Raw genomic sequence first — 25,878 nt, forward strand, 5'->3', positions numbered from 1 at the left:
GAGGAGTTAAAGCAGTTTCCTAACTTGCCCCTAGCTTGTTTAGGAAGAGAGTAACCCTTTCCAAACTCAGAGGGCAGGCTGGGCATGTTATTCATATTTCTAATGGATATTATTGCTTAGAAAGCTTCATTCTTTTATTGGAAATGGAGGCAGCATGGTGCGGTAGCACTGGATCATGAGTTAGGGAACCTGCCACTAACCCTGACCATCTCCCACAGACTGTGTGTCACTTGTCCTCTCAGAGCCTTCATGTCCTTACCTATAAAATGAAACAGTGGACCGGTTAATTAATTACCAAGGTCATGTCCAGCCTTGATTTATTTGATTCTAACAATAAATTACAGCACCATCTTATATTTCTTCTTTTTTTATTAATATGTTTTATTGATTATACTGTTACAGTTGTCCCAATTTCCCTTCCCTCTGCTCCCCTCCACCCAGTGGCCCCCCTCCCTCCAGTTGTCTCCCCCTTTTAGTCCATGTCCATTGGTTGTGCATATAGCTCTTCTCAACCTCTTCCTGTCTATTCCATTCCTTCCTACTATGCTTCTTAATTCTTGCATCATCACCCTCCCTTTTCCTCCTTCCCCCTCCCTGCTGACCTCCCCCCCAGTATGTTCCCCATACCTATAGTTCTTTTTCCACTCTCGTTGCCTATTTAGTTTGCCTTTGTTTCAATTCCCTAGCTTCTGTTGTTGGTTCTTGTGATGCAGTTTTCATTTTAATGTTCGTATTTTTGATCCTCCTTCTTCTAAACCAGTCCCTTTAACATCTCATATAATAGTAGTTTGGATCTAACGAACTCCTTCAGTTTTATTTTGTCCTGGAAGCACTTTCTCTGCCCTTCTATTCTGAATGACAATTTCACTGGATAGAGTATTTATGGCTGTAGGTTTTGGATTTTTATTACTTTTAATATTTCTTGCCAGTCCCTTCTTGCCTGCAGGGTCTCCCTTGAGAAGTCAGCTGATAGTCTAATTGGGACCCCTTTGTACATGATTCTTTTCTTCTCTCTTGCTGCTTTTAAGGTTCTATCTTTATCTTTAATTTTTGACATTTTGATTATAATGTGTCTCGGAGTGGTTCTCCCTGGGTCCAGTTTTTCTGGAACTCTCTGTGCTTCCTGGACCTGTAAGTCTATTTCCTTCCCCAAGTGTGGGAAGTTCTGGTTCATTACTTTTTCACATAATATTTCAATATCTAGTTCTTCTTCTTTGCCCTCTGGAAATCCTATAATTCTTATGTTCAATCTCTTATAGCTGTCCCAGAGGTTTCTGATCCTCTCCTCACTTTCCTTGTTTTCTGTTTCCTCTTTCCGCACTGGTTGACTGTTTGTTCCCTCCCTATTTTCCAGTTTGTTGATTTGATCTCTGGATTTTATTTCCTCACCACTTGTCTTATATGTGTTTTCATTCTTTTCAGTATAAGTGGCTTTCAATCCTTTCTCGTCTTGTTCCAAATCTTTTGTTAATTCTGTAAGCCACCTAATGACTATAGCTCTGAATTGAGCCTCTGAAAGGTTTCTTATTTGTTTGTCTGTCAGATTCTTCATCTGCTGCTGGGTGAGCTGTGTCACTGGGATTTCTATAGTTGCCTGCCTCATTTTGACAGATTTGTGTTTTGTTTTGCCTCTTGGGCAGGCTATAGGGGGCAAAACCTGTGTACTCATCACAACCTGGCAGCTGGGGGCGATCCGCTATCTTTTTCGCCTCACTGTGGCGCTTTGTCATCACTACCCGGCGACCGGTGGTGATCCGAAACCTTTTCGCAGCACTGTGGTGCTTTGTGTGGGGGCGGGGGTCCAAGATGGATTCCTGCCATTATTCTCCGCTAGGAGAACAAGATCCGTCCTCCCGCCCTCTGGGCCTCACTGTATGAGGCAATGCGGGGACTGCCTTTCCCAGCGTTGGGGTCGCGAGCTGCCAGGGCTCAACTGCAGCCAGGATTGCTCTCCCTGCTGCTGTCCCTGGTGCTACCACAAACAACACTGCCTGATTTCTGCTCTTCCTACTTGTCCGACGAGCACTGCTAGTTTATAACTTCATACGTTGGGCTTCTGTGTAGTTCTATTTTCTGGAATTTCTAATTATCTTTTGTTTTGAGGTAGTTGTATTCCTTTCTAGTTGTAGAGGGAGACCAAGTATGTCATCCTAAGCCTCCATCTTGGCTGGAAGTCCCTATATTTCTTCTTTGTAAGGCCTCTCTCAACTAAAAATCTTTTTCACTAGGATTTCATTCATTTATGTTCTTTTTCATTGCTACCCTCCACCACTGAGCATGAAAGGCCCAGGTGATGCATTTGAAGGAAGAATCAGTCAACACTCAGCAGTCCACCTACTATCCACTACCACTGAGAAAGTGGGAAATTAAACTATAGAACCCAAGCTCCCAGGGATTAGTGCAAATCACCCAGTGAAGAAATACTTATGCAAAGGGGCATTTTGGATGCTTTTTATAAAGTTTTGAATGAATGAGACAGCTGTTCACACAAGTGTGAATAAATCAAATGGAAACATAAAGGCTATGTCTGTTTTTATAGATAAAATTATTTAATGAGTATAATCTCAGCCTGTTATTTGATCTAGCACTAAGAGTAACTCATATATTTAGTGAACCCTCTGTACAGTCAAAGGTGCCAGTGCAAGCGGTGAAGGGACAAGACCTGTCAGCGTCTGTAGCAAAGAGAGAAGCTGCTGCACACACATGTGCATGGAACCACCATGCCACAACTGGGGATAAGGTTATTCCTTTTCTCTAAGGAATGCCTCTCCCACTCCATGGAAAGATGCACATAATGTGTGTCCCATGGTCTCAGCCTTGGTTGTAATACCTATGGTCAGAGGGATCCAGAAGAGGTTTGCCTTAAAACCTGACTATGCAGCTAAGAACATCAAAATACTCAAATGATTGCGCAGGCATCAGCCCCTTGTCTAGTGATAGAACTCATTCTTTCACCATTTCTCCTACATGGGATACCCTACCTGAGAAACTTAGCCTGACAACTTACACCTGGGGATATTTGTTGTGACTTCGGAGAGAATTGAGCACTGGAATCCAGAGCAAAACTTAGAAGCTACTGCCATTGAACTCTTTAATAAAACTTCCACTGTCCTGGATGATAATAACACAGCTGTCTTCATTTCCTTGAGGTCTGCAATCCTCCAAACATGGTCCTGTGGCCTGACAGACTCACTGACCCTCTAGGAGACAATGGCATTGCTTGTCCCATCAACAAGAAAAATGTGACTTCCTCTACCACTTCTGTTAAACTAATGACCTTCTGGACAGTGTGAAATGAAAGCCTTCCAAATCAAAAGAATGACTTACTTAAAATCACCTTGTATTTCCCATTCTAGTTATAATTTGGCTAATTGCTTAATCTGTTTAAATGTCTTCATTTCCACAAATGTCAGTTCATTAGAGTACTTTTTCTGGCTGGAAATCCCTTTGCTTCTCTAAGTATCCTCTGCCCCTTTCTCCCACTTTTATTTTTGCCTGAGCAACATTCTGATGCCACAAATAGCATCCCTTCAAAAAGGTGTTGAACAGATCAAGGTGTCTCTCTGTGGCTCCAGAGCCCAACCACTGTAATCTATGTCCTTGAAATAATATTTGTGATTGGGAGATAAGATATAAGACTATGCCCTTAAAAAGCCAGCTTTCCCTCCAAACAAATGAAGCTGCAATCACTGACAGCCCTGACCTGCTCCTGCTGTACTTGACTTAGTGAGAGGCTATTCAAGAAAGAAAAACCAAGACCCAGCCTTTAGAAGCCTCAGCCCAACTGGCAGCTGAAGAATTCAACTCTAGGGTATATTCACACATGAGATTATCCAGGTTTAAACTCTGCTCTAGGCAGAGACCTCAGAGCACAACACCAGTGGCTGGGCACCACAGAGGTATATACATAAAAAGACATGCCCTACCTGGTGTGGAACCACACCTAGTTGGAAGCTAAGCACCGTTGTGGGGTCTGCAGGGGACAAGTGCCTTTCTTGGGAGGCAGCCTATGACTCACCCTTGCTGGTAAATGTCAGGTAGGCTTGGCTACTAAACAGATGCTGATGTGTTCTTTGTCATTCTTCCCTTATATTTTTTCATGTGAAATCATGATTTTAATACCTGACTTTCCAACTTTAATAGGCAAATTGTTTCATCCAAATATTCACATCCCAGAGAGGGCCAACACAACCCACCCCCCTTCCCACCAAGCCTTTGAGAAAGTGAGAAAGGGCATGAGGAGACAGAGTGACAGAGGAGAGGACTTGAGCTTCTATCCTAGAACTTCCAGGGCCAGTGACAAATAAGAAGTGACACCATCAGGTAACTGCCAAAGGAAAGAAGTAAAAAGCCCATATGGGAAGCAGGATGCCAGAGGCTATAAAATCAGATGTGAGTTGTTAAAGGGAAGGAACCTGGTGGCCCTGGGTCAGAGGAGAGGACAGCCCATTTCTGGGTTTTCTGGAAAACCATATGTATTTAAATAAGACCTGTCTCATGTGGCCTGTCCACATGAGTAAATGCACTACTACAAGATGAAGAGAGGGATTCACTCTGAGGGAAACTGAAGAACTATGTGGGCACTGGTACTGGCCAGGCAGGGACACAGAGTCATTAGCAAAGGCAAACTCAGCACAGGTCATCTTTACTTGCAGGTTCCTGTTAGGCTAAGGTCCCATTTTTTTAAGCTTGATTGCAGTATCGTGCCAAATTAGGTCGAAGCCGGTGGAATGGTTCAGGGAAAGAATGGGGGAGAGAAGTCTGTCCTCCTGCATGACTTGGCAAACCACTTGGTAGTCATGACCCACCCCATTCTTGCACTGGCACCTTTTAGCAATTCTCTGTGTGAGGCACTAGACAAAAGCCAGCAAGAAATTCAAGATGCTACCAATCCAAAGAGTCATACCTGATGATGTGTACCAGGCCTCAGGATTCTACTTGATCTGTGTTTGTGCTATTGATATATGTTTTGAAATTTCTGGGATTTTTTTTATATTTTTATTTTTGATCCATGATTGGCTGAGTTCACAGATGCAAAACTGTGGCTATGGAGGGATGACTGTATTCATCTTTCTTAAAAAGCTACTCCAGATTGCTTTGGTATCTGAAAGGATACCATCAAGAATTATAATAACACATGAAGCTATTGCTCACCCATGCAATGTTAACTTTTTTCTTTTCTGCTGAACGTTTTGATTTCTTCTATTGTTTTTCTTTCTAAGCATCTAAAATTCTCTCTGAGGCTTGGCTTTCTGTAGAAAACTTTTGATCATCTATTTTGGATGGTGTTGCTGAGGAAGCGAAAGATAAAGTAACTAACAACAATGACATTGGATACTGCTTGGTATTGAATAGGACTGTTCCAAGTATTTCAAATGTAGTATTAATTCATCCTATCTTCATCACAATTTTATGAGGTGATACTATTAGAACCACTTAACAGATGAGGAAACTGGGGCACAGAAAGATAAGACACTTGTCCAGAGTCACACAGCTAACAATGGGCAGAGCCAACATGTGAAACCACGGTCTGACTCTCAAAAGTGTGCTCTTCATCACTATGAATCATCATCTGTGAACCTCTGCACACTATGAATGGCATGGCCAAAAATGACATTGTTATTTTTAACTTTTAAAAGTAAAGTATGAGCTCTTAACGTATTTTACCTTTAACTATTCTGTTTTTCCCTCCCAAACTCTCAGATGATGGAAATGCTTAAAGCAAATAAGGTAGTGTGAGACCACACCATGTAAGTCTGAGCATGGCTCCCTTGGGTCCAGCTGTGCTGTGTGCGCTTCTGCCTACCATTCCCGCATGTCTTCTTTGCTGTTCTCTGATTCCTGCTTTCGCCGCTTGGTGCCTGGGTCGCATGAACCGTCACTTTTAAGTCATAGAGCTTATGTCTTTGTTCCTGATTTTATATTTGCGCGTCTCTCCCCACTTCCCTGGCACATGGGTAAGAGCCAGAGCACTTACAGCTGTCAGCCTGGCACCTCCCTGAGAAGCAGCCAGGGACCCCCTGGGAATGTGTGTGGGTATTGTTTTCTGACAATGAGCCATCAGATTATCAGCTTTTAGGATTCTAATCGTGTGCCCACAATTCTCACTGCAACATACTAATCCACAATGTGAAAATGTATGTAGGCCTCTCTGTATGGGCCATGGTCACCCCTGGTGAGCCTTAGCAAGTGCTCTTCTGGGGCCACCAGCCTAAACAGGCTATTGCTCTGTGAGTCTTTATAGGAGCAGATGCTATGTAAAAACAAATACCACTGTGCCAAGTAACGGGGCTAAATTGAAAGAAGTGGTAATCTCATTTATTATTTTCTCCATAAATATATATTGCTATATGATGGGCACACATATACTGAACAAACCTGTGTTTATGAAGGATTATTAAGCCAGATATGGGCTGTATTGGCCCTTCTTTGTATACACACACACACACACACACACACACACATGCATACAATCACAATCTCCTGATATTCCTTGAATCTGTAAACTATATTTCCAGTTTGAGTGAATCACTATGTGAAAAACTAGATTTATAAATAAACTGAGGAGGAGGAATTCATGCCTGACCAGGAGTATACCTGGAACATTTAAAATAAAGTCCCACCTGACTGTGATTTCAGAGTGGTAACTGCCTTGTTTTCAATTTCAAAGTTTCGAGTGTATGTTGAATGGGAATTAGTTAGGAAGGAACTTTTCAAGTTGTCAGAGATGATAGAAATTTAAAAATTGAAGGGGCCCTCACAAGATGTGACTGAGCACTCCTCAGTCCCCTGCAGTATTGACCCCCCAACCCTGGACACACACAGAATGCTGGAGCTGAAAGGGCCTTAGAGATGAATCCTGCACTCCAGCCCTCTTAGTTCACAGAAGATGACTGACATCTCAAGAGGGAGATTAACCTGCCCCAGATGGGGTGGAACCTGAATTAAAACTCAATCCTCCCCTTTGCCTCAAAGCATATCATCAGTGTATTGTCCCAGCTCCTTTCTCTCTGGTTGAAAACCTGTCTACACAGCCAGGAGATGTTTTGTTTTGTTTTGTTTTGTTTAAGTGAATAAAAGGAAGGAGCATACATCCCAAAAAAAGACTCGAGTCCCAGTCCTGGCTCTGTAACCAAACATCTGGATGAGCTTGGGAAATTCACTGTGCCTCTCTTAACCTCAGGCTCTTCATCTGTAATATGATTTCAAGAGCAGCTGATTTCAAAATGTACACATGCTATGTTTTCTTCTAACCTCAGGCTGTTTTTCATATAGTTTCCTCCCAGCAGCATTCATTTCACACTACAGGATTAAGGAAAAAGTCATAGTCAGGCTGTGCAAATGGGGACGACCCACAGGAGCAAGAGCCCTGTGAATCTCTGTTATTACCTGAAGCAGGAAGGAGAAGGTGCAGATAAGAAGTGAATAGCTGGCTCCCCTTACATGAACCTATGAAACTGAGGTGGACGTGGCAAACATCAACTTTGGCCATCTCAAATATGCTGATTTCTGTACTTTGATTTTTCTTGCTGGTATTTATTTCTCTCCTTTCCAAGACACCACTGATTAGAGTCTGAAATTTAAGGAGACCCAGTAGGTGAACAAGATTACATTTTCTTTCAGTGTATTCCTTACCAAGTTAAAAGGGCCAGGGAAGTCTCTGAGGCAGTAAGAGAATAATTTGAAAGCCAATAAGACAAGAGTAGAGATCCACACATGCCAGTTCCCAGCACAGTTTTGAGATACACCCCTTGTTTACATAAAATTATAGAAATATAGATGTTAACCAAACAGGAAGTGTTGTTTAAACAGAGCTTTCTTCTTCTATGGTAAGTCCATGGTACTTTTATGATGCATCTTTTTCTTCTCTTTTTTCTTTTCATTTTTGTTGTTTGTTTACAGAGAGAGGGGAAGGGAGGGAAAGAGAGAGGGAAAGACACATGAATGTGAGAGAGTAACATCAATTGGCTGCCTCTTATACATGCTCCAACTGGAGACCAAACCCACAACCTAGGCATGTTTCCTGACCAGAATCAAACCAGCAACCTTTTGGTTTACAGGGCAATGCTCCAACCAACTGAACCATACCATCCATGGCTATGATATATCTTTTACCATCACTTGATTTAACATTTTGACCCATTTTGGTTTCCAACTTTGGCTTAACATGCAACTTTTTCCATCTGGTCTACAGCAGCCTTCCCTGGATCTGACGCTGATTTGAAAGTTGTATGAAAAGAACAGGACAGGGTATGTCGGGTGGGGAAAATTACAGAGATGGATAATTTCCTGCGCATGTCTTATGTTTCAATGCTGCTGGACACAACAGCACTGCAAAGAGCTGTGAAATAGAATTTCAGCTTCAGAATTTTGGTGGAGAGGGGGCTTTAGAGGCAGCAAATCTGGCTAGAAAAGTTGTACTACAGGACACTCACAGATGCATTTGCATGGCACTTTACATATGATTGAAATCATTTGGAGGGTGCTGCTTTTGAAAATTATGATAAGGGCCTGCAGTCTCCTTCTTGACAACCATCATTGATTGCCCAAGTATTAGGATTCCTTCTCCTGTGACAAAAATGTAGTGCTGTTTGAGGAGGAAAAATGGCATCCTTGGGCAGCCACGCAAGACCAGTCGTCATATTGAAGCACAGGTCATGAGTTCCTCACCTTACTTTCCCTTTGCTGGAGAGCACCGTAAACAGACAGACAGGTAACTTCGAGTTTCTTCCTGGCCATTCCCTTGGACTTGCTATAATAATTTCTGTCCCGTTGCGACCTCTGGTGGCAATTTTCGGTAACTGCAGGTGTCTGAGGACAGGAGACTAGTCAGGTACTGTGGGCTGCCCCTGAACCACAGCCAAGCACGCCACTGTGGTCTGTGGAGGCCTCAGCTTGAAATATTGTAATTTCTAGATATAAGAAAGAAAGCATCTGTGTACTGAGACCCCAGAAATATCATCCCAGAGGCCTGGTAGCCTGTCGTATGTGAATATTGAACCTCCCCTCTCCCCCAAAAATGCCTGGTTTTTTAGAGATGGTTTCTGCCTAGTTAGCCATAGTAATGAGAACTCAGCCTTTCTTTGTGCCTTCAGTTATTCTCAGTTCTTGGACCTCCTAGAAGTGCTAGATTTATCCAGTCCTTCTTGTCTTGCCCTAGAACAGACCTATAACCCCATTTTTATCTGAAACCAAACTGAGCTCCTGAAAGTCTGAAGCTCCAGCCACCAGAATCCTAGTTACCTGACAAACAGTAGCACCATTTGCTGCTTGACGGCCCTGGGTGAGGGTCTGGCTCCTGGGGCTGGCATCCCTGCACTGCTTTCCCAGACATTCACCTCCTGGGGAGAAAGAAAGCACTTCCTCCACCACCACTGCTTCCCACACTCTGACCTTCAGTAAACAGGTTACACCTGGCAGACACAAGACTAAATTGCTGTCACTGCTTTAACCCCAGACCAGAAGCATGAGTATCACCCAGGAACTTGTTGAAAATGCAGATCCTCAGGCCCCGCTCTAGACCCACTGAATCAGAAGCTCCAGAGTGGGGCCCAGCCATCCTTGCTTTGTAAACACTCCAGATGCTTCTGAGGCCTATTCAAGCTTGAGAACCACATCGCCAAACATGATTCAAACCTGTCAGTGTATATAGAGTTACAGACTCTCAGCTTCTTTAAAATGTAAGTACTGACCCCTCACCCGTAGAGATTTAGTAGTCTGCAGTGGGGATGCAGAAATCTGAATTTTAATCCATCATTCCATGTTATTCTGATGTGGGAGATCCACAGATCACCATTTTGAAAAATTCTGCTCTAGAATTTCTCTTGAATTAGATATAAATACTGTTTTCATAGCTCATTGGTCATGAAAGAGTTCTCAGGAGTATATATGAGAGCACTGCAGGTCTTTAGAGAGGATCATACTGTTCCCTTTTTTTTTTTTTTTTTTTTTAATGATTTAATGTGTTTTATTGATTAAATTATTACATTTGTGCCAATTTCCCTTCCCTCTGCTCCCCTCCACCCGGTGGCCCCCCTCCCTCCAGTTGTCCCCCCCTTTTAGATTATGTCCATTAGTTGTGCATACAGTTCCTCCCAATCTCTCTCCGTCTATTCCATTCCCTCCTACCTTGATCCCCAATTCCTATATCATCTCCCTCCCTTTCCCCATTCCCCCTCCCTGTTGACCTCCCCCCAATATGCTTCCCGTACCCACAGTTCCTCTTTCCCTCTCGTTGCCTATTTAGTTTGCCTTTGTTTCATCTCCCTAGCTTCTGTTTTTTTTTTTAAACCAGTCCCTTTAACATCTCATATAACAGTGGTTTGGATCTAATGAACTCTTTCAGTTTTATTTTGTCCTGGAAACACTTTCTCTGTCCTTCTATTCTGAATGACAGTTTCGCTGGATAGAGTATTCGTGGTTGTAGGTTTTGGATTTTCATTACTTTGAATATTTCTTGCCAGTCTCTTCTTGCCTGTAGGGTTTCCCTTGAGAAGTCAGCTGATAGTCTAATTGGGACCCCTTTGTACATAATTCTTTTCTTCTCTCTTGCTGCTTTTAAGATTCTCTCTTTATCTTTAATTTTTGACATTTTGATTATAATGTGTCTTGGAGTGGTTCTCCCTGGGTCCAGTCTCTTGGGAACTCTCCTTGCTTCCTGGACCTGCAGGTCTATTCCCTTTCCCAAGTCTGGGAAGTTCTCCTTTATTATATTTTCACTCAATTTTTCAAGTTCTAGTTCATCTTCCTCATTCTCTGGCAAACCAATGATTCTTATGTTGGGCCTTTTATAGCTGTCCCAGAGGTTTCTGATCCTTTCGTTGTTGCTTCCTATTTCCTCTCGCTGCATTGGTTGACTGCTTGTTCCTTCTCCATATTCCAGTTTGTTGAGATGAATTCTGGATTCCTCACCTTCTGTCTCGTATGTGGTTTTGTTCCTTTCGTTATGAAAGTTTTTCGCTTCTTTCATATCTTTTTCCTGCTCTTTTGTGAATTCTGTAAGCCACCTGATAACAATGGCCCAGAACTGAGCCTCTGACAGGTTTCTTATCTGTTCATCTGTCAAGTTCTCTATCTGCTGCCTGGTGAGTTGTGTTACCGGTATTTCTAAAGTTGCCTGCCTCATTTTGACAGATGCTTTTTGTTTTCTTGGGCTGGCTGTGGGGGCAGTGCCTGTGTACGCGTCACAAATTAGCGACCGGCGCCTGCTTGTCCGCGACCTATTTCGCAGCCCTGTGGTGCTTTCTTTGGGGGCGGGGGTCCAAGATGGATTCACACAGTTATTCAGGTAGGAGACCGGGATCCGTCCTCCCGCCCCCCTGGGCCTCACTGTTCAAGGCGATGCGGCGGCCGCTCTCCCCAGCTCCGGAGTCGCGCACCGCCAGGGACTTGGCCACCGGGACTCCTCGCCGGGGTCGCGCACCGCCAGGGGCTTGCGTAGCCACTCTCCCCAGCTCCGGAGTCGCGCACCACCAGGGGCTTGGCCACCGGGACTCCTCGCCGGGGTCGCGCACCGCCAGGGGCTTGCGTAGCCGCTCTCCCCAGCTCCGGAGTCGCGCACCGCCAGGGGCTTGGCCACCGGGACTCCTCGCCGCCCGCCGCTCCGGGTGCGACCGCAAACAGCACTGCCCACTTTAACTCTTACCTGCCCAAATGGCACCGTTGGTTTATAACTTCATATGTTGGACTTCCGTGTAGTTTTATTTTCTGGAATTTCTAGTTATCCTTTGTTTTGAAGTAGTTGTATTCCTCTATAGTTGAAGAGGGAGACCTAGCGTGTCCGTCTAAGCCTCCATCTTGGCCGGAAGTCCATACTGTTCCCTTTATGTATTAGTTTTTGCTGCCCTTGTGAAGAAAATCTCAGTGAAGTCTGTATCATAATCCAAAAGTGAAATCTCCCTCTAGAAAAAGATGTTAATTACTGAGAGAACAGAAAGTACAAGAAACCTGGGGCTTCTGTGAGCCTGGATGTCTGGGGTGCTGTGCCAAGCTAGGTCAAGCAGCCGTGTGTCACCTCTAGGCTTTGAGTCCATCAGACAGCATTGCCCTTTCTGCTCCCTTTTCGAGCAGAGACTTAGTGGGCCTTCTCAACCCAAGAGACTAGTTCATTATAATATTGTATGATTAGGAGGAAAGTGTTTCAAAGGTTGAGGTTATGAATACACTTGGCTCTGCTTTGATCACCCTGGAAAAACAGAGTTGGTTTTTGTGAATGAAAAGTCCGGGCTCTCCTCAATGCAACTCTGGGCCCACCTGGGAGCTCCAGAAGGGATTTTTCTATTCCTTTTCTTTGCCCATTTAACATCCCCGTCTATCCCACCCCACTCTTTCAGTTCTCTCCAGAGCACCATGCCTTCGCAGGGCTCCAATTCACTGCGATGTGCTCTGAGAAGACTAAAATGCTGAGTCACATTTTCAAGGATCTGACACAAGCAGAGCAAGATACTTGGTGCTGACACTTCTTGCTGCCACCTAGGATCTTCAGTCATTGTTTAGGCACCAGCGTGCACACTGTATGCGTGGGGCAGTAGCTCTATCAGGTGAAGCCTCTATTCTCTCAAATCATGGGGACAGAATAGGCAAAAAGCTGGCTCCCTTCCTTTCTTCCTTTTCCTTCTTTACCCCGCTGCTTTTCATCTTCTTCCCCTTAACCATTTTCCCATGTTCCCTTTCCCATATTCCCTACGTTCTGTGATTTTCTCCAGGTTTTCTCCCTCCTCCTTTCTTTTTGTTGGGCCTCCCAAGATCCTGAAAAGCAGGCACCCCCACCCAGGACTTCCAAGAGCCTCACAAGCATTCACTGCTGAAGCCACACACATCCTGCCAGGCAGGGAACGCCACCTTAGTTTACTGTAAAGCATAATTAAGAGACTTATCTCCTATCTCCCCTCACTCAGACAGAGGGAGAGAGAAAGGAAGCAAGAAAGGGAAGAGCATCAAAGGAAGATCCACACTGCTTAAAATCCTGAGTGGGCAGGAAAGGGAGGGAGGAAGAAGTGAAAGCAATGTCTTTTCACAACAAAATGTTCCCGGTCAGTAGGGACCCTGGTTGGGAGCCAGGGATGGGCATGGCTGTGCTCGCTCCCAGGAAGCACTGGCTCTCCTTTCCATTCTCCTACTTGTTCTTGGCTCCTGCACCTGGGGCCAGTGCAGTCCCACAGGGTTCTAAGCTCAGCAGAGCCCCCAAGTCTGTGGTCCCAGACTTGACACTGTGTTTTGTAAATGAAGTCTGATGGGACAGTAGAGCACTGGTGCATGCAGAGCATTGGAGAACGCAGGGTGTCCTGCTTCCTGCTGCATCCCCTTCTCTCCTCCCTTGCCCAACCCCATCCCATGTCTCCAGATCCCTGGAGGGGGTATGAATCCTCAGCTCACTCTCCTGCTTGCTAGAACCTGAGCCCTGCCTGACCTCCCCTCCCTGTGCCCATCCAGTGACCACTGCCCCAAGCAAGAGCCTGGGTGCAGATGGGGAAGGCCACAGTTGGCTGCACCTGTCCTGCAGCTTCTTTGGCACAGCATAGCAGCTGCCATCCCACCCAGGACTGACAGGAATCAGTCAGGAGGCCTCGATGTGGGGTGAATGACTGTTCCAGATACAGAGGCTGAAATAACCTGTCAGGGGAAGGGGATTATGTGTCCTCCATGGGTTTGTGGGAAACCAAATGGGAAGGGGAGATTTCCCAGGGCCTGCCCTGAGCCAGAGAACAACATATCAATCTAGGGCCTGAGTGTGGGGGAGTCCCAGCCGCCAGCAGGTCTGAGTGGGTGGGTCTCCTTAGTGCCTGTGAAGGTCCTAAATATCCCTGTGCCAGATGGAGCATTCCAGCAAACTCTCTCCTGCCCGTTCTGTGCCTGTGGAACCCTGTCTTTCTCCTTCCAACTTTTCTGAGAATGTCTGTGTTTATCTTTTCTAGCCAGCTTGAAGCACCCTCCATCATATAAAGTATAATTTTAATGACTGCACAAATGAGTTAAATGCTCTAATCTTTGCATTTAAAACTGACATGCAAGATGTAAAAATAAATGGCAAAATTCATGTTAATAATTTAAATTTTTAATTTTTAATTTACTTAAAATGGCATTAAATATCAAATAAAAGACACCATGACTGGTGGTAATTGCACAAGAATGTGAATATATTTAACATAGCTGAACTGCACACTTAAAAATGTCCAAGGTGTACCTGTAATGTGTAAACATAAAAAGGTTAAGATGGAAATTTTATGTTATGTGTATTTTACCACAAAAACAAGCAAATGCTATGACAAGGCAAGAAAGAGACTACAATAAAAAGGGGAAAGCTTTGTATTTTAATACATTTAATGGCACTTTTACCTGCTTTTTGGATAATTTACACATAGCACTGGGCCTGCAAGTTATGCAGATGGTCCTCCTGGCACCACAGGCTCCCCTAACATGAAGATGATTACGTTAATTCTTATATGATGCTGGGGTGAAACTAATCTTGTGGCAAGTGGTATTCCCAGTCTATGGCTGAAGCTTCTTTCAATCTTACTAATCATTCATCCACAGAGGAGAAAAAACCCTAAACATAAAAACACAAAGAGATTCCTGCATTTAGATGAGCGTCCATCACATTTCTAGGTGCCTTCGAATAGGCACAGGGCAGAGTGAGAGTTCCCTCTTCAAGAGCACAGCTTCTCAGAGAGATCCAAGACAGAGTGAGTGGAAGCTACACTCACCTCCTCCCAGGACCAAAATGGAATTACAACTAAGTTATAGAACAATCAATCTGCATCATCAACTGGAGACTAGTTGAACAGAAATCTTATAATCAAGGGTTTACAGAAGAAGCCACATCCAGGCTGACTGGAAGGGCAGAGATGCAAAAAGGGCTGTTCCCACTCCAATAGGCAACAGCTGAGATTCTGGAGGGATAACTCAGTTGCAGGAGTTCCCCATGAGGAGCATGGGGTCTCATTCCCAAGCTGGACTCACCATCCCAGAGCACCAGAGCTAGGAAGAGGCACATAGCATCTGGCTGTGATGATCAGGAGATATTCTGTCTGCCGTGGAGAGAGAGGAGTCTGCTCTCCTAAAGGGTGCCCTCCTAAAGGGCCAACACAAAAAATATCATTAACAGCCACTCATCCTGGACTCCAGCAGAGATAGAATAAAGCAAACTGAAGTTGTGTGAGACAAGACTGGTGTTTGTGGCTCTGGGGAGAAAGCTGAGGAGATAGCCACCAGGATCCCTGTGCTGAGTCACTCTCCCACACCACAGATGCCATCTTTCTTGGGTGGAGGACTCCCCTCCTAATGGCATCATCCTGGAAGAAAGCAATAGCTCCACTCTCTGAACTCCAGGTATCCTCACCCTATGTAGCTCATACGCTGATGAAGAGTCAGCTGCCTGGCCCGGGCTGTATAGGTCAGGACAGGCTCAGGGGTGTCGGTGACTAAGTTGTGTGGTTTTGAGATGGGGGCCATTCCCCCCACTTTCCATTAACCTGGCTGGTGCCTCTCCTTCACCGAAGGTCTGCTAGTACACCACTCTCAGGGCTCACAGTAGCCCCTCAACCCCCCACCAACCCCACCCCAAATTCCTGGGTGACTGCCCTGATGACTCTGGCACAAATTAAGTTGTGTGGGTCTGGGGCAAGGGCCATTCCACTCACCTTACCCCAAGCCTGACTAGCACCTCCTTCATCACCAGAAATCCACTAGCCCTATCCTCTCAATTTCCAGTTGCCCTGCCCTGCTAAGATCAAACTCCTGGCAGAGTCTTGGACAGACTGAGTTGTGTTGCTCTAGGATGGGGGTTATTTTTCCCTCACTCGCACAACTGGTGCTAAGTCCTCCCTTCACATGGCCAAATCTTGGTCTGTTTAGACCTGATAAGCTCTGCTGGCCTCACTCTAATAATTTATGAGACCCCATACCTCCACAAAGGCATGCAAGCACCCAGTGCATGGCAGTTAGACTTGGTATACCCTGGGACATTTGCTGAGTAGCCACAGACCCAGCACTGGCCCAAGTTTGAATCTGTAGCAATCTGGTGAACACCACTTGGTGACTCACTGAGAACCTAAACCATGCAATTTGAGTGCCACCAGATACTCTTTTGGTGACTGAGCCTAACAGTCAGCCAACAGATGGAAGCAGATAGAGGCAGATTTCAGGGTGCTTTGGAACTTTTGCTGACCTTCCCTTGGGCTGGGTGCTGGTAAAAGCCAGCCTTGGTGCACAGCTTGCACACCCAGGCCCAGGAGAGGCAGCCACAAACTCTGGATCACTTTGTAGCTCTAAACAGGTTTCCTAGGCCCAGTCACAGACAGCATCTACCATTGGTCTGCACCAGACCCACAACACCCAGTGGCCAACTTCAGACAATATCAGAGCAGGATCCTTTTAGCTTCACAAGTGGTATATCCAAAGAGAGATCTTGGTGGGCACCAGACCCTGCTGAGGAAAATTCCACTCCATGCAGTCAGTACCTACACAGCAGCTTCTACCTTTGTGGTCAGGGTTGATCCTCATTGTCAGCCAGCCTGAGTGTCAACAATCTGCACAGACAATCCAACAACAATTGAGACACAACTACAACAGGAGGGCTTGCATAACCCACCCAAGGGACATTCCTGGAGCACTCGGCTCAGGTAATTAGGGCAATTGTGCCACTGGGTCATACAGGACATCTACTACATAAGGCCACCCTATGAAAACTGAGAGTCATAGTAGATCTACCTAATAAATAGAAACAAATACAAAAAGTGCAGCCAAAAGGAGGGGACAAAGAAACATGCCCCACATAAAAGAACAGGAGAAGTCTGCAGAAAAGGAGCTAAATGAAATAGATAAAAATTTCAAAAAAAAAAAAATGGTTATAAGGATGCTCAAGGAACTTAGTGGGAACTGCAACAGCATGAAAAAATGAAATCGTAACCATAAAAAGAGCCAGTCAGAAATAAAGAATACAATATCGGTAAATAAAAATATACTAGAAGGAATTAGCAGTAGGTTGGTTGGATGAAGCAGAAGATCAAATCAGCAGTTTGGAAAACAAGGTGTAAGGAAACACCCAATCAGAGCCGCAGAAAGAAAAAAGAATTTTAAAAAATGAGGACAGTTTAAGGGGCTTTTGAGACAGCATGACACATAACAATATCCACATCATAAGGGTATCAGAAAAAGAGCAAGAACAAGGAATTGACAAACTATTTGAAGAAATAATGACTGAAAACTTTTCTAACCCGGTGAAGGAAAAAGACACACAAGTCCAGGAAGCTCTGAGAGTCTCAAACAAGATGAACCAAAAGAGGCCTACACCAAGACACATCATAATTAAAATGCCAAAGGTTCAAGATAAAGAGAGAATCTTAAAAGCAGCAAGAGAAAAACAGAGTTACGTACAAAGGAGTTCCCATAAGACTGTCAGCTGATTTCTCAAAAGAAACTTTGCAGGCAAGAAGGGACTGGCAAGAAGTATTCAAAGTGATGAAAAGCAAGGACCTACAACCAGGATTACTCTATCCAGCAAAGCTATTATTTAGAATGAAAGGGCAGATAAAGTGCTTCCCAGACAAGGTGAAGCTAAAGGAGTTCATCATCACCAAGTCATTACTATATGAAGTGTTAAAGGGACTTATTTAAGAAAAAGAAGATCAAAGCTATGAACATTAAAATGACAACAAACTCACAACTATCAACAACAGAACCTAAAAATATAAAAACAAAAACAAACTAAACAAACAACCAGAGTAGGAACAGAATCATAGGTATGGGGATTATTTGAAGGGTTATCAACTGGGAGAGGGAAGTGGGAGAAATGAGGAAATGGTGCAGGGATTAAGAAGCATAATTGTTAATAACAAAATAGACATGGGGAAGTTAAGAATAATATAGGAAAGGGTGAAGCCAAAGAACTTATATGCAAGACTCATGGACATGAACTAAGGGAGGTGGGATTGCTGGAGGAAAGAAGGGTACTGGGTCGAGGGGAGCAAAGGGAAAAGAAATTGGGACAGCTATAACAGCACAATCAATAAAATATACTTTTTAAAAAACTAAATAAACAACTAGAACAGGAACAGAATCATAAGTATGGAGATCATTTGGAGGGTTATCAGCAGGGAGGGAGAAGGGGGAGAATGGAGGAAATGGTGCAGAGATTAAGAAGCATAATTGATAGGAACAAAATAGGGGGGTGTTAAGAATAATATAAGGAAGCCCTGGCTGCTGTGGCTCAGTGGGCTGAGCGTCAGCCTGCGAACCAAGTGTCACATGTTTGATTCCCAGTCAGGGCACATGACTAGGTTGCACTTCAGGTCCCCAGTTGGGGGCATGAGTGAGTGGCAACCACACAGTGATGTTTCTCTTTCTCTCTTTCTCCTTTCCCCTCTCTCTAAAAATAAAACAAATAAACAAACAAATAAATTATTTTTTGAAGACTCTTACTAAAAAAAATAATAATAATATAAGGAAATGGAGAAGTCAAAGAACTTACATGTATGACCCATGGACATGAACTAAGGTTGGAGATTGCTGGAGGGGAGGGGTGTACCAGGCAGAGAGGGGAAAATTGGGACAACTAACAGCATAATAACTATTTAAAAATAAATAAAATAAAATGTTTTTGCACAGCAAAGGAAATCATTGACAAAATGAAAAGACAACCCCTGAATGGGAGGACACATTTGCCAATGATACATCTGATAAAGGACTAATATCCAAAATTTATAAAGAAATTATATAACTAAACACCAAAAACATAATTCAATTTAAAAATATGCAAAGGACCCAAATAGACATACAGATGGCCAGTAGGCATGTGAAGAAATGCTCAACATCATTAGCTATCAGAGATGCAAATTAAAACAACAAGATACCACCACACACCTTTCAGAATGGCCATCATCAATAAATCAACAAACAACAAGTGTTAAAGAAGATGTGGAGAAAAGGGAACCCTCATGCACTGTTTGTGGAAATGCAGACTGGTGCAGCCACTGTGAAAAGCAGTATGGAGATAAAAAATAAAAAATTAAAAATTAAACTGCCTTATGACCAATGATTCCACTTATGGGAATATATCCAAAGAAACCCCAAACACTAATTTGAAAGAACATATGCACATTGCAGCATTTTTTCTAATAGTCAAGATTTGGAAGCAGCCCAAGTGCCCATCAGTAGATAAGTGGATCAAAAAACTGTGGTACATTTACACAATGGAATACTATGTAGCAGAAAGAAAGAAGGAACTCCTGCCATTTGCAACAACATGGATGGAACTAGAGAGAATTATGCTTAGTGAAATAAGCCAGGCAAAGAAAGAAAAATACCATATGATATCACCTAATACAGGAAACTAAAGAACAACACAAACAAAGGAACTAAATAGAACAAAAAGCAGAATAGCAGTCAATAGGGGGGAGGGGGGAGGGAGAGAAGGGGGATAAGTAAGGGAAGGGTTTAGTCAAAGAACCTGTATAAAAGACTCATGGACATGGACAACGGGGAGGGATATGATTGCGGGAGAGGGGGTGGGTTGGGTGGGGGAGAGAAATTAGGGGCAAAGGGGACAACTGTAATTGAAAAACCAAAATTAAAAAAAAAAAAAAAAAAAGCTGGGGTACATTTACACAGTGGCCATAAAAAAGAAAAAAATCATACATTTTACAACAGCATGGATGGACCTGGAGAATATTATGCTAGTTGAAATAAGCCAATCAAAGAAAGACAAGTACCATATGATTTTACTTATATGTGCAATCTAATGAACAAAATAAACTAACAAACAAAATAGAAACAGATTCACAAATACAGAGAACAGACTGACAGCTGTCAGAGGGGAGGGGTGTTGAAGGGCTGGGTGAGAAAGGTAAAGGGACTAAGCAAAGGGAAAAGAAAACCTCATAGAAACTAACAACAGTATGGTAGTTGCCAGAGGAAAATGGGTTGGGGGAGGTAGAAGAGGGTAAAGGGGGGATAAACGGTGATGGAAGGGGGCTGGTGAACACACAATGCAATATACAGATGATGTTTTAGAGAATTGTACACCTGAAACCTATTTAATTTTATTAATCAATGTCACCCCAATAAATTCAATTTTAAAAAAAGAACACAGCTTCTCACCCTCAACATAGATTGTCTATTTTTCCAGCATATTGTAAATGATTTAGGTCATTCATCACCCTCCTGTGTGAAGTCTGACACTTAATAAGCTTGTAGCTTTTCATAGCTTCAGTATGAAAAGAGGGAATAAAAGCAGATTTAAGTGCAGAAAATATCACCTCTGTAGCACTCTTTCTCTGAGTAAAACTTATAGGGCTACAATTTAAATTAGTTTTTAAAGGGGAAGATAGAAACTTGGCCCTTCCAGATTAAGGAAACTATCTAAACTGAGGCTGCTGTGGTTTATAACTTCCTCAAAATTACTCTTCATGTACTTGTGAGGTAGCCACCTAAACACACCCTTCTCTGCACTTTTCTCAATCTCAGTAAGCTCTTTAGCAACATGTGGGAAGCTTAGTGTATTTCCTGTGAAATCATAACATTCTCTTGATCAGCTTATCCCAGATTTGCAAATTGAAAATTTTTCATTCCTGGCATCAACAGCCTGTTAAATTGGTTCTGATTATTAATTGAATCATAAGACCTTTTCAAGGCAACACTTACAACAACAAATTAGTGGAGAAGGGATGTGATGCCATGCAGCACTGTGTCCAGATGGAACAGACTGAGCACCTTAACTGGAGGTTAAATGCAGAGGCCAGATTCCAGGAAAGTTTAATTTTTTAGAAAAACAATAGAAATACACAGAAACTTCTCCCCTGCAAACTGAATAAACTAGCATTTATTTCCTGTTAATGTACTTTTAGTGCTGATCTAAACGCATTCCTCTTGTACTTGGCATGTGACTACAAGTCATATTCTTGTGGTTCACATAAAACCTTCTTGGGTTTTGAATTATTTATAGTGGCACTGCAGAATATTTCTTCCTGTAATCCTGAAGGAGAAAATACAACCCTCCCGAAATGTCAGACTGAGAAACAGACTGGCTCCTAGTTTAACAATCAAAAAGAACAGCCCTCTGGATGACTTGCAGGCATATAGTGTGTCTGAATAGCTCTAGATCTTTATGGCAAATCCTTTAAGCATGTGAATGATTATGCAACACCAGAACTTAGGTGAGTCCATATTCTCCCAGCTCAGTCTATGACTGAAGGTCATTTCAATCTTATTACTCTTTTACCACTGGAGAGAAAAGAAAGAAACCTAAAAGTAAAGTAAAAAACAGGAGGGGGATTCTTGCACCTAGATAGGCACCCATCACATTTTTAAGTAACCCCTGAGTTTCTCAGTGGAGGCCTTTAGGCTGCCCTGAAGTGTTGCCTCTGATGCTGTCACCTGACCATGACCAGTGTGGTTCAGTTGGGCACCATCCCAGAAACTGAAAGATCTCTGGTTCAATTCCCAGTCAGGCAACAAACTGATGTGTTTCTCTTCCTCTCATTTTCCCCTCCTTCCCCTCCCTCTAGAATCAATTAAAGAAAAATAATTTTTTTTACTTAATACTGTCACCTGTACTTCTTGCAGATCTACCAATTCTGACTCTGGGACTTTTTTAGGTAGGTAATTAGGAGGTTCTTATATAGTAAAATTTGAGAACCACTTACCTCCAGACATTCTCATTAATTTCAGTGGCTCATTATGTTTTCATAATTTAAGGATCCAATAATTCTATTGCACATGTGAGAATCTTTAAGTCGCTTGCTTAGTGATATGTTTTGTGACTCCCAAAGTTTGAGAGTAAATTTTGTTCAATATTCATTCTTTCAGTAAGAGCATATGGAGGCTGTACAAAACCTGGGCACTGTGCTTGCTTCTGTAAATTAACTATTCTTCACATCCTCTCTATGAGCATGTTTGGTATACTTAGAAAGAGGCAGGCTACAAGGGAAGGCTGAGAAGTGAATCTTCAAAAGAATTAGGGGAAAAGGTAATAATAACAGCTAAAAGACTCTCTTGTGTTACTGTAATTTTTCTATATGCTGGGGCTTTGCCTGTGTAATCTCATTTCATCTACACAATAATCTATGAAGTAGGTATGAATCTACACATATTGTTCCTATTTTTTTTTCAGATTTAATGTGTTTTATTGATTAAAATATTACATTTGTGCCAATTTCCCTTCCCTCTGCTCCCCTCCACCCGGTGGCCCCCCCTCCCTCCAGTTGTCCCCCCCTTTTAGATTATGTCCATTAGTTGTGCATACAGTTCCTCCCAACCTCTCTCCGTCTATTCCATTCCCTCCTACCTTGATCCCCAATTCCTATATCATCTCCCTCCCTTTCCCCATTCCCCCTCCCTGTTGACCTCCCCCCAATATGCTTCCCGTACCCGCAGTTCCTTTTCCACTCTCGTTGCCTGTTTAGTTTGCCTTTGTTTCATCTCCCTAGCTTCTGTTTTTTAAACCAGTCCCTTTAACATCTCATATAACAGTGGTTTGGATCTAATGAACTCTTTCAGTTTTATTTTGTCCTGGAAACACTTTCTCTGTCCTTCTATTCTGAATGACAGTTTCGCTGGATAGAGTATTCGTGGTTGTAGGTTTTGGATTTTCATTACTTTGAATATTTCTTGCCAGTCCCTTCTTGCCTGTAGGGTTTCCCTTGAGAAGTCAGCTGATAGTCTAATTGGGACCCCTTTGTACATAATTCTTTTCTTCTCTCTTGCTGCTTTTAAGATTCTCTCTTTATCTTTAATTTTTGACATTTTGATTATAATGTATCTTGGAGTGGTTCTCCCTGGGTCCAGTCTCTTGGGAACTCTCCTTGCTTCCTGGACCTGCAAGTCTATTCCCTTTCCCAAGTCTGGGAAGTTCTCCTTTATTATATTTTCACTCAATTTTTCAAGTTCTAGTTCATCTTCCTCATTCTCTGGCAAACCAATGATTCTTATGTTGGGCCTTTTATAGCTGTCCCAGAGGTTTCTGATCCTCTCATTGTTGCTTCCCATTTCCTCTCGCTGCATTGGTTGACTGCTTGTTCCTTCTCCATATTCCAGTTTGTTGAAATGAACTCTGGATTTTTTTTCCTCACCATCTGTCTCGTATGCGGTTTTGTTCCTTTCGTTATGAAAGTTTTTCGCTTCTTTCTTATCTTTTTCCTGCTCTTTTGTGAATTCTGTAAGCCACCTGATAACAATGGCCCAGAACTGAGCCTCTGACAGGTTTCTTATCTGTTCATCTGTCAGGTTCTCTATCTGATGCCTGGTGAGCTGTGTCACCGGGATTTCTATAGTTGTCTGCCTCATTTTGACAGATGCGTTTTGTTTTCTTGGGCCGGCTGTCGGGGGCAGTGCCTGTGTACGCGTCACAAGTCAGCGACCGGCGCCTGTCTGCGACCTATTTCGCAGCCCTGTGGTGCTTTCTTTCTTTGGGGGCAGGGGTCCAAGATGGATTCACACAGTTATTCAGCTAGGAGACCGGGATCTGTCCTCCCGCCCCCCTGGGCCTCACTGTTCAAGGCGATGCGGTGGCCGCTCTCCCCAGCACTGGGGTCGCGCACTGCCAGGGGCTTGACTGCCGCCGGGATTTTTCGCCGCTCCGCAAACAGCTTTGCCCTCTTTAACTCTTACCTGCCCATATGGCACCGCTGGTTTATAACTTCATATGTTGGGCTTCCGTGTAGTTTTATTTTCTGGAATTTCTAGTTATCCTTTGTTTTGAAGTAGTTGTATTCCTCTCTAGTTGTAGAGGGAGACCTAGTGTGTCCGTCTAAGCCTCCATCTTGGCCGGAAGTCCCATATTGTTCCTATTTTTAACCCTGGCTGGTTTGGCTCAGTGGATTGAGCGTCGGCCTGCGAGCTAAGTGTCGCTGGTTCGATCTTCCAGTCAGGGCACATCAGAGAAGGAAAACTCTGACTCCAAAAAACCTCCGCTGCCTTGCGGCATACCTCTTCAGGGGAAAGGCTAAGGGAGTAAACCCCGACAGAAAATCCGGAGCCGGAGTCCTTAAGGCGGTTTGACGTTGTAGTCAACACCGGCAACTCCTGCGGTGCACCTGAAGCCAAGCTGTATTGACTCCGTCTTTCCCTTGGACCCTTCAGCTGCGAAGAGAGGGGGGGTCTGCTGCATGGGCAACAGCAGACCCTCCATATCACCCTGCCCAGGCTCTGTAGCTTCAGCTTCACTGGAGAGGACACTCCAGCGACATCGCAAGATGTCGATTCAACACGGGAGGAGACAGATACCGTGTCACTCCCGAGTCGGACTGCACAACCATTCTCGGCGGTGCAGATAGACTCTTAAGAAGCTACACCATCGTCTCTCGAGACGGATGGGCATGGGCAACAGTAGACCTTCCATATCACCCTGCCCAGGCTCTGTAGCTTCAGCTTCACTGGAGAGGACACTCCAGTGTCATCGCAAGATGTCGATTTAACACGGGAGGAGACAGATACTGTGTCACTCCTGAGTCGGACTGCACAGCCATTCTCGGCGGTGCAGATAGACTCTTAAGAAGCTACACCATCGTCTCTCGAGATGGACGGCTGCCGACGAGTGTTCCTATTTTACAGATGAGGACACTGTAGCTCCGAGAGGCTATTCGACTTGTAAGCAGTGGAGCAGGGATTCACTCCCAGCAGTGGGCTTCCAGAATGCAGGCTCTTATTCAAAACTGTTCCAACCGTCACAGTAGTTTTCCCTTCCAGGAGGCAAGGCTATCAAATGTGAATATTTTGTACTATATTGTCAACACTTAATTTCTATTCCAATGGTGACTTATTTTATATAAATCCATAAAGCATACATATATGCCAGGCTCTCAATTACTGCCCTGGTTGAGTAGCTCATTTGGTTGGAGCGTCATCTCAGTACACCAGGGTTGTGGGTTTAATCTCTGGTCAGGGCACATACAAGAAGCAACTAATGAATGCATAAATAAGTCAAACAACTAATTAATCTCTCTCTCTCTCTCTCTCTCTCTCTCTCTCTCTCTCTCTCTCTCTCTCAAATCAATAAATAAAAAGAAGCAGAGGCTTCCAATGGCTAAGACATTCAAGTCATATAGAAAGTCCAGAATTAAAACTGAGAACCCCCAAATTCCTTGAGCAATCTTGAGCCCATTGTGCTGCCTGGCCTGCCTTTCTGAGATCCCCTCAGGAGAGGTAGTTTCCAACTGCCTTGCATTATTGAGATATCCAAATAACTGCTGGCTCCTTCAAGAACAACTCCTGGGGGCAGTAAACTGGGAACTGAATCCTCTCTGACATTCAGTCTGGAGAATTATAATATTCTAATACCTTTCTCTTCCTTTCCAAATGCTGGTAAAATATCCTGGGCTCTCAAAACTGGCCTCCTTAATGTAATCCCAAACAGTAAAGAACAAAACTATGCACAAGAACAACCAGGAGGTTTACAACTGAAGTTTCTGCGGGAGAGAAATAGAGCATGTGGTTTACAGTCATTACTACATAGAAGTTTCTGCAGCTGTTAAAGTCTAGTTACAATAAGTTGGTCAGTTTTAGCTGTGTCCCAGGCTACTTCCTGCTATGAAAGCTGAATACAAACCAGAATATCTCGATGTAAATATGAAAACTGTAAAAATGTCTTGAAGACCCTTTATACTTGCCCCAAAAGCTAGCATTGCAGATTTCATTCACCCCAAAACAATCAATCTGTAAGAATTTTTCTCTGCCCTTTTACATTACACATGTTCCAGTACTAATGGGGACTTCCTAGGGGCAAGATAGCCCTTAGCACTCAGTTTCAGGCTGTGGGACCAGGAGAAGGCTCAGATCTTATTGCAAATGACAACCACAGGCCTCCCTACCCCCTCATAATTCGGTCCCCCAAAACGGAGCCACCTCCTGAGACCCCCTCCCAAAGATAAATATAGACAGAAAGTGTGC

The 25,878-nt window shown here is 43.7% G+C and overlaps 1 protein-coding gene across 1 annotated transcript in view; it reads left to right on the forward strand.

The window, feature by feature from the left end:
• LHFPL3 (LHFPL tetraspan subfamily member 3) overlaps window positions 1-25,878 on the forward strand; it is a 694,186-nt gene that overhangs the window by 609,143 nt on the left and 59,165 nt on the right. Inside the window, exon 3 of the mRNA XM_090287315.1 lies at window positions 5,704-5,750. Within this exon, the coding sequence (XP_090143441.1) occupies window positions 5,704-5,720 (17 nt within the window). The 3' untranslated portion in view covers window positions 5,721-5,750. The remainder of the gene's footprint in view (window positions 1-5,703; window positions 5,751-25,878) is intronic.

Source organism: Furipterus horrens, unplaced genomic scaffold, assembly GCF_987537825.1.
Source record: "Furipterus horrens unplaced genomic scaffold, mFurHor1.1.pri manual_scaffold_9, whole genome shotgun sequence".
NCBI classification, from domain to species: Eukaryota; Metazoa; Chordata; class Mammalia; order Chiroptera; family Furipteridae; genus Furipterus; species Furipterus horrens.